Genomic DNA, 13958 nt, shown 5'->3' with positions numbered 1-13958 from the left:
TTATGTGGCAGCCAGACAGAAGAGGTTGCTTTCTACCAGGCTGACCAATACAACTTTCTGGTTTCCTTGTCCTGCCCTTTCTGCTTTTCATTTACACAGTGTCTCTTACTTCATAAAGGAGTTGTTAATGAGGCAGGATAGGAGAGCAGTGCCTAGGTTTGTAGTCCATAACACCTTTCTGTTAAATGTTTGCTCTCAGGTTGAAAATGTTGGACATTTCTTGTGTGCTGAGAGTGGTCTTTATGTTAATGGGCTTCTCAGCAATTTTTCATTCTGTAGCATTTCCAGAGGTATTAAATTTACTGTATCAGAGCTTTCTAAGTGTAGGATTATTATCACGTTAGATGGCAGGCATCTACAAAGAGGTGCTCTTAAAAATGCCTTCCATGAACAACAGGTTTAAGAAGAATGGAAACATCTCTGTATTGCAGGAAGTAGTGGAATTTGTCTTCTATTTGCCGTGCCTTCCTATGGTGCCAAAGGTGGTCCTTGGCAAGAGATGATGAACTAGATGTGAATACTGAAGGTACAGTAAGCATGCTTCAAGGATGAAGTGTTTTAATATGAAAATGGCAGCTTTGACTTTTAGCTCTAGCAAAGTAGGAATTTAAACCCTAGTGGGATTACTACGCCTTTGCATCTCCTAACGGGGCTCTCATTGTAGAATGGCTGAGCTGAGAACTTGCTTTTTCCAACAGAATAGAGTAAGAGATTCAAACTCTGGCTTTTTCACTGAAGTGATAAAAAGCCCCCAAAACCAAACAGAAACCATCTCCCTATCTTTCACTAACTCAAAAAGAGCTTTTCAGAATTTGCTTCTTTACTTCCTAACCCTTCACCATTTATGCTTACCAAAAACTGGTGGAGGCTGCTGCCAAGACAAAGAAATCTTCTTGATTGATTTTTCTCAAATTTACCTCAAAAGCCTGAGAATCACGGCAGTAATGCTTATAGGTAAAAGACATACATTAAAGTTAAAATGATTTAAAGTGAAGACCAAGCAGGGATTAAATGATCTATCCAAAGGCAACCAAGGAATTCGTGGTGGAAGGTCCCATGTCATTGTCATGTCCTGTCTGTCAGAGCTTCTTGCTGCCACTGACAGAATATTCTTGCACTCTATTTCTGCAAATACAAATGACTAGGCAAGGCACAAGGCCATGGAAAACAGGCCTGTGAAAGAAGACTGTATTAAACACTGCACCACATAATGGCTCTTGTCCCTAAGGTACTATTTGCAGAAGGCGGCAATGATAGAACTCGCCTCTAAGACGGGAAGCTCTGTGGAAGCTAGAAGATACATTGGGCTCACTATTTTTAGTTTATTAAAGCTATCTGTTATGTTTCTTTATTGTCTTCAGCTCTCTAGCCTCCTCAGAGATTTGTTACTCCACTCATGGAAAAGAAGGGCAGCATGCTATGATTCCTCTGCCTTCTTTGTCCCTAGCACATAGGCTGAACATTTTGGTTTATTGCAGATGCTTAATGCAAAACAGATGTGAAAGGGTCAAGGTGATGATGAGTCTGGTACCTTCCCAACAAACTCTTTTCTGACCTTCAAGGTTAAAGAAAAGTTATCAGCATGGGGAACAGGGGAAAGGCATGGTCTTGGGAGTGCTGGGAGTCCTTGTTTCTGATCTGTTTGATTCTTTTATTTTCTTTCTACTCTGAACCCCAAAAGCTTAATCATTGAATATTATTACCTTTATAACAGAGCAAAGTTACCATGCCACACACATTTTAAGGTTCATGCTGTTTAAAGTCGGGATTATTTTTTCCACCTATTTAATGTTGCTTCTTTAATGGAGCCTTAGAAAAGTAGTTTCAGAAAATTACATTTACTTGCTCATGTTCCGTTTCATTATCAACAGCAAGGGCTTTTCCCTCCTTTTATAAAACAAAGACATTCAGAGCTCAAGCAAGAAGGCATTTAAATATGTATCATTTAGCCTAACTGACCAGTCATGATCACAATTCAGCTGCACCAGTTTTGTCTCAAGGGCATGGTTCCTGGTGTTCTACCCATTCCATTCCACAGACAACCTGTGTTCTGGTCTCTGCACCTTTGGAGTTTCTTAACTTTGCCATATACAATGGGGGTGGAACAGGTGAGAGAGCTCTTCTGGTGCATAGTCATCCTTGCACTATGTTCTGGGACATGATGTTCAGGGCAGAAGAATTTTTTATCCAACACTGAAGCTGAATAAGATCACTTATACAGGTTTTGAGAGGACACAGTGAGGAATAGCTGGCTGGCATGCATGTGTTCAAAACAAGCATAAAGGTACTGGGCTTCCACCTCAATGCACACGGGCTTCTTCTACGTGGAACCCAATATACAGGCTTTGGAGGTTATTTATTTATGTACAAGGGCAAGATTTCCTTTGGAGAGGAAGACTGGGGTGTAAACACCAATCCTTTCCCTGCTCTACTGGGATAACTTCAGTGTTTTCAGGCTCCTCCGTTTACCTCACAGGATCTGATGGTATTGACTGAGGTATTGAGTTTCTCTGTTCTCCCCAGAGTTGTCTGTCCTTAAACAAAGCTTAAAAAGCAAACCAGAAGTGTTGTTTCATGTTGGAGAGTTTTAGACCTGTGACCCTACGGCAAACCATTATAGACGGCAGCAGGTAAACCAGGCAGGTTAGCATAGCCTCATGGAAAAAATATTCTTCATCTCTTTCCCCTCGTTTGGAGAATTATTCAGCTTTTGCTGATGAATGTAAACACAATTATAAGAATAAATTGTAAATAGAGGAGAAAAATATGTGCACTATGGGTATTAGAAGAAAATATGAAAATGGCAGATCAATGAATTCTAGCCAAGTAAATTGAATGTGTATTTTCTAATCGGAGCTGCGAGAAATTTAAACTTTACTGACAAGTGGCTGTTTTCCTCCTTCATCTGAGTAAAAACCAGTCATCACTGGCAAAATGAAAAATTCCTATTGCCTTTCAAGACATTTGCTTTTGCATTTTCCAGCTCTTCCCTCATGTAATCTTCATTGCCTCCAAAAAATAGTGGGGAAAAGGGATTTCCCCTTTAGCTGCAGAGCTGGCACGAAGAGTATCTTACCATTAGCTGGGAACACCAGTTAGTGCCCCAAATGGAACCATGCTCCCCTATAATTGAATTGCCACAGCACTGTTGCTTCATGTGTGTGCCTGTCTTTAACAGAATTATCCTGCACACAGATTTAATATTAAAGTGAGCTGAATTTTGAATTTGTTTTGTTATCTCCTTTGGGGTTTATGGTTTTTTTCTTGTCCTTTCTGTTTTTCAGAATGTGGATGTTAACACTCACACTCACGGCACAGTTTCTAACTGCTGCTGCTTCCTACTAGGGCACCAATACTATGCCGGATCAATGAAACTATGCTTTCTAGGTCCATTATATCAGTAAATCAAGTGTGAATTAATTTTTTCCCCTCTCAGTCTTTGCTGTCTGAGCGTTGGCCCCTCCCCTCATGCCGGTCTCCCTCTCCTCGCAATGCTTTGGGGAAGAAAGTGCAAGTGCCCCTCCGCTTGCTTTATTTAAATTATCTCCTTTCTGCCCCGCTTTTCGCCCGGGGAAGCGGAGGAGCGCGGCGAATGGCTCAGCCTGCCTGGGAGCGCCGAGCCGGGCCGCTCTCTGAGGAGGGCAGGCGGGAGAGCGCGGCAGCAGCCGCTCCCGCCGCAGCCTTTTTTTTTATGCGAGCTGCCCCTTTCCGCTCCGCCAGCGCAGCCTGCCCTGAGCAGCGGGCTGATCGCCTCCATCCCGCCGCATTTGGTATGCATGAGCACTGCCGTTCCCACGCAGGAGGCCGCTTTCTCCGGCAGGATCGGTGGCCGCAGCCGCACCGCCCGCCCAGCCCAGCCCCCTGCCCGCCTCGGGCGAGCCCTGCCCTGCGGCACCGCGGGCGCGGGCGGGATGCGCGTGGGGTGCCCGCGCCCCGGCGCGCGGCTTCCGCGGTAGGCGCTGTCAGGTCCGCGTCGCGTCGCCCGGTGGGATCTGTGGAGGGTCATGAATCAGACGGATGCTCCCCGGCCACTCAACTGGACCATCCGGAAGCTGTGCCATGCCGCCTTCCTCCCCTCCGTCAGACTTCTTAAGGTACGGTGACAGCCCGCGCTGGGAACCCGTGTCTGCCGCTCCGCACCTGCCCGGAGGACCGCAGGCGCTGTTGCTGGAAAGTTGATTCAGAAATAGTCCCAACTTTACTGTTAATTAGCTTCTCTGCTGCTTTTAAAACCCCTTGCGAGTACCTGCAGATACCAAAATTACGTGTCTGTTCTCCACCCAATTCGGCGTGTTTGTCAGTCGAGGAGGGTCTGTAAGAGGGGTGGAAAGGGAGTAAGGGGTGGTGGACATCATCTGTGCTTCTGTTTGCCTTGCCGTAAAAAATCCAAGCCTTGAACTTCCAGGAATCAAGAAAAAGAATCTGTTTCTAAGGTGTGTTCCTTTGTCAGCAGTCCTCTGCTACCCATTCTTTAGGGTTATCTAGTCCCTTGGAAACACCTGAAGGTCCAGTACTCAGACCACCTTGTAAGTGGAGCAGTATGTGAGTGGACAAAAATTGCCTCTGTTTGTTGAAAGCCGTGTGTAGGAATGGGGTCAGGGAAAGACTGGCAGTGCAGACAGAATCAGTGAAACTTTCTAATGATGATTTTTTGTTTAAACCAAGTGGCACAGTTGTGAAGGTGCTTTCCAAGGTGTGCCTAAGTGTGCTTTCCTCGGAGATAATTAATAATTATTTGGAAAAAAAATATCATTTGGGATTATGGACAGTGGAGGGCTTTTAATCTCAGCACGCAAAGTACCACTATCACTGCCTATCCCACTGAAGCCATTTTAGAGGCATTTGTAACCGGAAAACAAAACATCTTCATTCAACTTCCTGATGAAAAAAGGATTACATTAAGCTGAAAAGTCTTCTTTGTTCTTGGAACTTCTTAATTAATCGGATTATACAATAAAAAATCAAACATATCGTCAGGTCCCTTTAGGCTTCTGCACCTGTAAGATGTTTTATAAAATGCTGGTTATAAAATGACACAGATTATCTCGGTTCATGAGTAAGTTGGCTTTGAAATCAATATGCAGCCAGGTAAGCCATGGCTATTCTAACAGTGTATTAAAAGGTAATGTTTGATATAACCATTTGATTTTATGTGGGTAGCTCTGAAATTAGGTCAGTCCTTACTAATGCAACATATTTGAACAGAAGTGTACTATATGGTAGTGCACTTAGCAGGCATATGTTGCACATACAGTTACTGTATATGTGATGTACAAGTGACCATACTGTGTATCAGAACACGTGTTTGTCACATCTGGGCAGGAAGGGTCTACACTAGAAAAATATTTCTGTTTCCAAACCAGATGTATGGCTCCTGGGAGTTACATTGTGGGCAGCACCACAGAACAGAAGAAAGATCAAAATTAGATTGCTGAAAAATCAAAATACAATGAACAAAGCAAATCAGAGAGTGGTGCTGATTCTTTTGAAAAGTCTCTCCCCCCACCCCACCCCCCGCCCCGCCCCCGCCCAAAAGCACACATTAGGATATCCATACTTCACAAGTCAGATACCTCTAGGAAAACGTAATTTTCCCAAGGTGTGAAAACTCAGATGTGGGGAATTTTATTATTATTCTCAATATCAGGAAGGAAAAAAAAAGTTTGCAATATGTCTTTTTTTGGCAGACAAATGTTGCCCCCTGTGTATGGTTTCTCTTCATTGCACGTTTTAAGGGTGAACATTACACTTAATTATTAAAAAAGCTGACTAAAATTTATTTTATGATGCTACAACTATAACCTTTTAGGGCTGGATATGGAGTGGACCCTGCAGAGTTAACAAAAGCAGGGCAAATAACTAGAGATAAGCAACCTCGAAAGGCACGGAGGGGTGTGTGGGATGTGGGAGAGACCACAGCAAAGGAGGTGGGACTGGTACCTTCCTGAGCTGATGAGCAAAACTGGCTGATTGGAGAGGGAAATGCATATATCAGCATCTTCAAGACTCCCAATCAGCTTAAAATTTTGCTCATTTGTGTTTTATTATTTAACATACAATAAGCAATTCACATCAAAGTAGGGCCCATTGTCCTAATTCCCCAAAAGAAAATAGCCAACCTGAAGAATTCTCCTGTCATAAAGAGCTATTAAGGACAGTGTGTGATAACAGCAGCATTAAATTACCAGATAAGCAGTATATTTTCCTGTTTTTCTCAAGGAATTTTAAAAATTTCATTATACAGATTCACTCATTTGAAGGGTGTCTGTATGGTTTTGTCTTTCATGTCTTTCTCAAAAAGAACCCCCCCCCCCCCTTTCCCCCCCCCCCCCCCGTAAGTGTAAGGTGCTCATGTAAATCCACAAACATTGGAAAGGCAAGTGCAATAATCTGAGCTCATTTTTTAATTGCCCAGTTTCCAAACAGATTAAGTAGTCTTAAGGTCTAGTGCAATATTGTTTTTCAGTACACATCCAGTAGACCCTTTTGTCTACAGCCTTTCTCTGCAGAAAATGCCCTCAGTAACAGCATAAACTTGGCAAAAGCTGATACGTTCTGGCATATTTTTATTATCATCTGCTTTATCCATGGTTGCCAAACTCTATTTCAATGTAACTGGCAAATTTATTTAGAGTAAGAGAACGTAAAATATCATTGTGTCTTTGTCGTCTCCATGCTTTGTTTTAGTCTGCCAGAACAAAACAACTAAACGATGTCAAGTTCAAGGATACACTTTTGCCTGCACTTCTGAGAGATAGCAGAGATTTCCTGCTTTACACATGAAAAAATCACAGTGGCATGGCCTGGACCTTGCTAGTAAACAGCATGAACTTTTCAATTCATTCCATGTCTTCTCAATGAGAAGTTTAAAATTCTTATCCTGTGGATGTAATTTTAAGTGTAGCATCAATGCTTTCATACTGATGGATCTGAATAACCACTGGAATCTAGGACTGGAATAGAGGCTTCTTACTTTGTGTTACTCACTAACACTGTCTTGAAATTACTGCTTTTAAATAAAGAATAAAAGGTGTTATTCCACAGGTATGCTATGCTTTTATTTTCTTCTGTTGAAATCATGTGCAGTGCTCAGTTGCCTGAGCTGACATTTGATATGGCTTTGGCCACAGCAGCCTCATTTAATTTAGATAAACTAAGATCATTTGAAGATGCTGTCCAGCTTTGCTCCTTGTGTTTTCCTTCCAGGTGTGTGTTGCTGTTCTAACCCACTTCACTAATGCCCTCATGTTTAGGTATGGTTTCATAAGCCTGTTTTCTCAGTTTTTCATTTTCTACCAGGCACACAGATTACTAGGAGCTGTATTTGAAGTACAGATTGAAACAAATTGTGGGGGAACATTTTTACAGTTCGTGTCATCAGTTTATCCTTCACTGCTTGAATTTTTTCCCCTAATAAATTTTTCTAGTAGCATGTTCCATGCTGGTACTTTTTGTAGTTGTTTCAGTATGGCAGTTGTTTCAAACACACACTAATGGAACATTTAATGTCTTCCCATCTGAGGTAAAAGGATTAAGAAGTGTCTTGAGCACACCTGCAGAGAGGGTGTCTTTGTGCCTAGAGGGGAACTGCCTTGTCCTGACACAGTTAGGTGAGTCTCCAGAGGTGACTTTATGGCAGTGACTTGTTCAATTTCTGTTTCTCTAATTGAACCCTGTTTTTTTTGTTCGGCCAAGGTTTTGTTGCCTTGATACTTTTTTGTTTCCTTTAAGGAAGGGTTAATCTTAGTGGCAAACAGTCCTGATCTACTTTGCACGATTGTGTGTGTAAGAGCTATTGTTCCAATTGCAGAAAGCTCTGGCAGTCACATATCTCTTTGTTTTATGGTGGAAGAGAGTTTCTGAGTCTCCACATGCCAGAAGAAATTGCTTTCCAGGAAAGCAAGTCCAAATGGCAGGATTTAGAAAAAACAGACATTTTAGAGCAATGTTGTATCTCTTAAAAAATTAATGAATGATCTCATGCTCAAGACTTCACTCAGAGGACCCAGTGCCCCAGGAGAGACTGCAGATGTTGCATTTCTGCTTGGGGCAGGTATGATACATGCCATGGGATCAAGGAACAAGCAATACACTAAAAAAACCCCACCCTAAACTGAGAGGACAGAGAACACTGAAAAATGAAAAGTCTGTAATGCACAATAAGCTTAACACCACAGGTTTAGAGACATGCGTGTGTAGAAGTACCGTACTAAACATTTGGAATGCAACAAATTACCCAGCCTATATGTTCTTAATAAAACTACTGACTTTTTTTATCATGAATTTGAATTGTATGTCAGTAAGTAGACTTGGAAGGTACAAACTTTGGAAGGGCCGGAGGAAAGGAAACACAGTGAATCAGAAGAAACGCTGGAGAAAATGTTTTGGATAATTTTTCCCAGCATACAGCTCAGTAAAAATGCCTGCTCAGCTCTGCCAAATGAATACAAAGAATATTTATCTAACCTGTGCAGCAGCTCCAGGAACTGCTGGAAGCTTAAAGAGATAGATTTCTTACCAAATGAGGAACTTGATCTTATTTTTGTCAATTATTTTTATTTGATTTCCCTACCAAGAATGCATAACGTAACCCAAGAGAAAACTAAAAAGCTAAAAAATGGTTCATTAGGTTGAGATATGGTGTCTTTTAAGTGCTACAGTATATACGTATGAAATTCTGGCAGGGCTGAAATGTGCAGAATAGAAGTGTGGAAAATACTTCTTCTGCTACAGCAAGTTTGGTTACGTCCATAAAGAAGGTATCTACAGGAATAAAGACTGGGAAACACACAGCAGGCTTTATTAAGATACGTGCTGAAACACCACATTGTTCAACAGCTTAAATAGATAAAATGTCATTGCTATTTGATTACCAAATACAACTTTATTTCTGGAAACTTTTAAAAAATCTGATTTGGTAAACTGAATGAAAAATGTGTTTCTCCAGAAAGGTAGAAGAATGAAATGTGTTCTTTATAACATAGCAAATATTTATGCTTCCAAACCCTCTACTGTGATAAAAAGTGACTGTAGGAGAGAAGAAAGCTGTGTCTTTCAGAGATTATTTTATTCCTCATGTAGATTTGGAAAAAAAAGGTTATTGGACTGATATAATAGTCCAGTAACTCAGGGAAGATACGGTTGATAAATAATTTTTTTAATTACTTGTAAGTAGATTTGTGTGCCATAATCATGAGATGGTAACGTTAGATTGTGTTGTGGTCTTCAGAAACAGTAATGTAAGCCTTTTGTGCTGTTTTATTCACTATCAATGAGAAAATGAGCAGAAACCTAGACACAAAGGGAGTAAAAATGTGTAGATTTTTTTCTCTTAGCTAGTCTTTTGATGTCTAATTGGCAGTGGGGTATTTTGGTTTATCACTGCTTAATAGTTAAGAATTGATTCTGATTATTATTTTAGTTAATTTAGCATACCCACCTTTCAAACTCCAGAGGTGTGGTGGTTTGAACCCAGTCAGCAATTAAGTACCACACAGCAGCTCATTCATACCCCCCCAAGTGGGATGAGTAGATGAATCAGGAAAAAGGTAAAACTCATGACTTGAGCTAAGAACAGTTCCATAATTGAAATAAAATATAATAATAATAATAATAACAACAACAATAACAACATTTGTAATGAAAACGGAAGAGAAGAAAAGAGGAATAAAAACCCAAGGGAAAAAAACCCCAAGTGATGCACAACACAAGTGCTCACCACGCCTGACCGATGCCCAGCCAGTCCCTGGGCAGTGATCTGCAGCTCCCAGCCAACTCCCCACAGCTGATACACTGAGCAGGAGCTCTGTGGTACGGAATATCCCTGTGGCTAGTTGAGGTCAGCTGTCCTGGCTCTGCTCCTGCCTGGCTTCTTGTGCCCCTGCTCACGGGCAGCACATGGGAAACCGAAAGCTCCTTGATTTAGGGTAAGCACTACTTAGCAACAACTAAAAAACATCACTGTGTTATCCAACATTATTCTTACACCAAATCTAAAACATGGCACCGCACCAGCTACTAAGAAGAAAATTAACTCTTATCCCAGCCAAAACCAGGACAGTAGGCAGGTTTACTAAGTCTCGGTTGAAAAACGGAGATACTTGGAATAAATTCTAATGTATACTGTTACCGTTAGTGAGCTGGTGCACTAGATGTTTCTGAAAGTAATATGCACATCACCAGCAGTAAGATAAGTGTAGTAATTTACCTGTGCCTGCACTTGGCTGCCTACTGACTTAAATGTAGTAACGACCGAGCTACCACTATGCTTCCTTCAAGGATCTGATGCGTTCTGGGAAGTAATGGTAGTTCAGATCTTAGGATCAGACTTCTTAACACACAGGCATGTAGAAAATATCAGTCAATGTAACAATTTTCCTGTAAATTTGCTAATAGAAAAACTAGTCACACCTCTTGGTATAGTTGAATGCTGTACACAGTATGAAAGATAGGTGAGTTTTAAGAATGCGTATGTTTGATCAGGAAGAAATTATTCAATAAAAAAACCTTCTGTTTTCCTGCCAGAAAGATCATAGTTGTATCTATTACAGTTCTAATAGATGTTGCATGTCTTTTACTCTAATTCACAGATTTTTCTGGGTGCATTATTTGCCCATGAAAGCCCAAAAGCCATGTTACCAGCAGAGTGAAGATTCTGCTTTCTGTTGTGTGTTCTGCTCCTGTGCCATTATTTCCATCATTCAAGGATAGCAGAAAAGACACTTGGCTAGGGCGTTGCTGTGTCTGGGCAGTCTGCTGCTTTATCATTAAGAAACTGACTTAAACCCTAAATCAAGCAAGCAGTGGGTGTTGCAATGTGGCTTCACAGCACCTTTGCACAGGTATGCTTGCATTACTGCTGCTACACGGTTAGCTGCGCCTCTAGTATTTCACATTTTATTACAAAGTGATGGCAGCACGGTGGAGAAGTTTTACAGCTGAGGTTGAAAAATTTTAGGGGCTGCACGTTCCCCAAAGCTGCTTTATTTCTTGAAGTCCTGCTTCTGACCAATAGTGAGATGAGCTGATCCTTCTCACGTGGCAACTGTGGATGTTCATGTGTAAGGAATTTCTGACAGATTATGTCAATTCATTTCTTCTGAAAGGGAAGGAAGTGTGGAAGCTCATAATGGTTTTTCCTTTTTTATATACAGAAGTAGTCGCACTGTGTGGTTAAATCTTTGGTGCAGAGTACATTTTTTACATGTTGAAAGGTGAATCAGAGCTTGTTAGCAGTTTGCCTTATTGACTGAATCTTTTCCATGAGTATGACTCAGATTGGTGACGACTGAGTTGGAAGTTGATATGGCAGCAAATCAGTTTCCACAAGAAGAAGTATTATCCCAATTAAGAAAAAAAAAAATAAAAAAAGGAGAGATCAAAACAAAAAACCTGGCAGTAGAAGTCATGTTTCCATGGCATAGCCTACATGTAAAAGAGGTAGACACATCAGTGCCATTGTGAAGAAGGAGTCTGTAGTGTACTAATCTCACATAGAGGGAAAAATGGTTTTGACTTTCAGGTTGGAAAAGGCTGTGTGAATGCAAAACTTCTTCTTTTGAAGCAAAGAATTTTAGAAGAAACCTGGTATATCTTTCTAGATATAGCACCACTTTGTGAGTGCTTTTTGAAAAGAAGTGATAGAGAAGGTAGTATTAAATTTTCAGAGTTGATGTAGCAGCTAAGGTACAAAAATACCTGGCTCTTTTAAAGTAAGAATTCTGCAGTGGCTACAGGTTTTTATCCTCTTGCATATCAGTATTATTTTGCAGTGCTTTCCCTAAATCCAGCTGTTTCATTAGTGTCTCTGCCTTCATCTCAGAAAATACAGTGACTTTCTGCTGCCGTCTGTGTTGCATGGCCAGTGCACTACAGTGATAAAGGTCAGGTATCAGAGAAGTCATCTAGGGTTGTCCATGTTTTCTGCACACAGAAGGATTTGGCTCATGAATGATCTCTGCTTCCTGTGAGGCTCAGTCTTTTCAGATTTGAATATTTACAGGAGGTGGCAAGTGGCCTCAATTCCCAGTCTGCAATTGGCCTTTGCAAGAATTGATAATATATGAAACACTGCAATACACTTGCCTATCAGCAAGTAAATGCAAGTTCCCTAATTTGTGACTGCATGAAAGTTGCCTTATGCTCTTGTTCCCAGGGAAATTAAAAAAAAAAACAACAAACAAACCAACCAAAAAATCCCCAAACAAACAAAAAAAAAAAACCACCAGAAAAGAAAAAATTGTGTTTTTTTAAATGTATATTAACAGAATAGAAAAAAAATTAAGGCTGGTTCTAAACAGACACTATTGTTTTACAAATAGTTGTAAAATGCTACTAATTACGCAAGTCATACAAGCAAGAGGCTACAAATACAGTGCTACTTAATGTGTTAGTGGAATCCTGTATTAAGAGCATTTTAATGTTGTTCTGCAATACGGTTCCTTATGTTTGAAAGGGTGCCATGTGAAAAATTCAGGGCACAAGACCATAAAGTGAAGCTGAGTGGTTTTATTCCACCTGAATTGCTAACAAGACGATGCTACAGTGTAAAAGGAAATGCCCTTGGGGATCTCTGGAAATTTATGTCAAAGCTGGTAATAAAGCATGAAATAAAATCACTTCATCGAAAATATCTTCCATCCCCCAAATAATATGACACGAAATAGTCTGACAAAGTGTTTTTAGCAGTGTCAAGGAAGTTACGGGATTCTTATAATGTAATTAAAACAGTCATCACGCTGATTTTACATTAGTAAGAAGGTGATTGAGTGAAAACATTGTTTTTCAGTCGCCTTTGTCTTCACCTGTCATTGGTAGATACAGAGAGCAGATGTAGTAACCTACTGAGCCATCATAATTAAGAATTTAGGGAGGATGCACTGCATTGTGTTACAGAAGGATGACATTTTTTTAACTTCATGGTTTACTGAATCATCAATGGCATGCTGCTGCCAGGTCTGTTGTAATGAAATATCACACCTCAGTTTCCCAGTGTGATGGCTCAACGTGCAACTCTGCATACAATTAGAAAGAGAGACCAAAACTATTAACTGGATGAACTAATTACAGGATACCCTGAGGACCTTCCAGACTGACTTTTCTACGATTGTATGTAGAATTCTCCAAGTTTTCTGAATCACAGAAGGCAGTACTGGATTCAGTACTTCCAAGTTACTAGATGGTGTCTTATGCAGGAGGCTGTATTTGATGAGCAGTTTGGTGGGTTTTGTTTTTTTTTTGCTGGCTGCAAATTTTCCGTTATCACATTAAAACTGTGAAGATCTGTATAACCTAGCCATAATACTACTGCTTTTCTCATTTTTTTCCCCTGTATTTCTGCCCACCTCCCTGCTGAACCTTTTCCTGAACTGCATCACTCAAAGCACTTTTCTGACATTTAGCTGCTCTAGCCTGTACTCACAGAAGTAATAGTGGTGCCAGGTTATGATGGCAATAAGGATAAGAGATAATTTGCTACATGTAGTCCAATGATGGAGCCATCCAAGGAAGAGGTCAGCTTCCTCTGCCTGAAGGATGGGTAGATAAGGCATCAAGATTGCTCAAAATGCTCCTTAAGACAAACACAGCAGTAGTTAAAGGTATCGGTTTATTTTTTGATGTGATGGCTGTAATTTTGTATTCTTTTTGATGTGTCTGGTAGTGAAGTAATACTTGGAAGCTAAATACTTTTTAAAATTATTCAGTTCAAATCCAACTTCATCTTAAAAAATATGATGCCATTCCATTTTTTTTTTAGAGAGCCTACACTTACTTTCTTCTGTGGGAACAGGGTAAATTGGGTAACATCGTGAAGAGATCCCCAAAAGTAGCTTACTGTATCCTGTCACTAGCAGGAGTACTTCAATATGCATCGTTTCTTACAGGTGTTTGTCTATGTTCCTAAAGCCTGACCCTTGTGTGCAATCTTTTACAGTGACACTATCTATGACATCAGAAAT

General features: G+C 40.6%; 1 protein-coding gene across 1 annotated transcript in view; it reads left to right on the top strand.

Annotated features, from left to right (window-relative positions):
* Positions 1 to 3754: 3754 nt before the first annotated feature.
* The window catches only part of TRPM3 (transient receptor potential cation channel subfamily M member 3), a 286612-nt gene continuing 276408 nt past the window's right edge, over positions 3755 to 13958 (top strand). Inside the window, exon 1 of the mRNA XM_027791380.2 lies at positions 3755 to 4094. Coding sequence (XP_027647181.2) covers positions 4005 to 4094 — 90 coding nt within the window. The 5' untranslated portion in view covers positions 3755 to 4004. The remainder of the gene's footprint in view (positions 4095 to 13958) is intronic.

Source organism: Falco peregrinus, chromosome Z (assembly GCF_023634155.1).
Source record: "Falco peregrinus isolate bFalPer1 chromosome Z, bFalPer1.pri, whole genome shotgun sequence".
NCBI classification, from domain to species: domain Eukaryota; kingdom Metazoa; phylum Chordata; class Aves; order Falconiformes; family Falconidae; genus Falco; species Falco peregrinus.
This window is presented reverse-complemented; position numbering and strand designations above follow the sequence as displayed.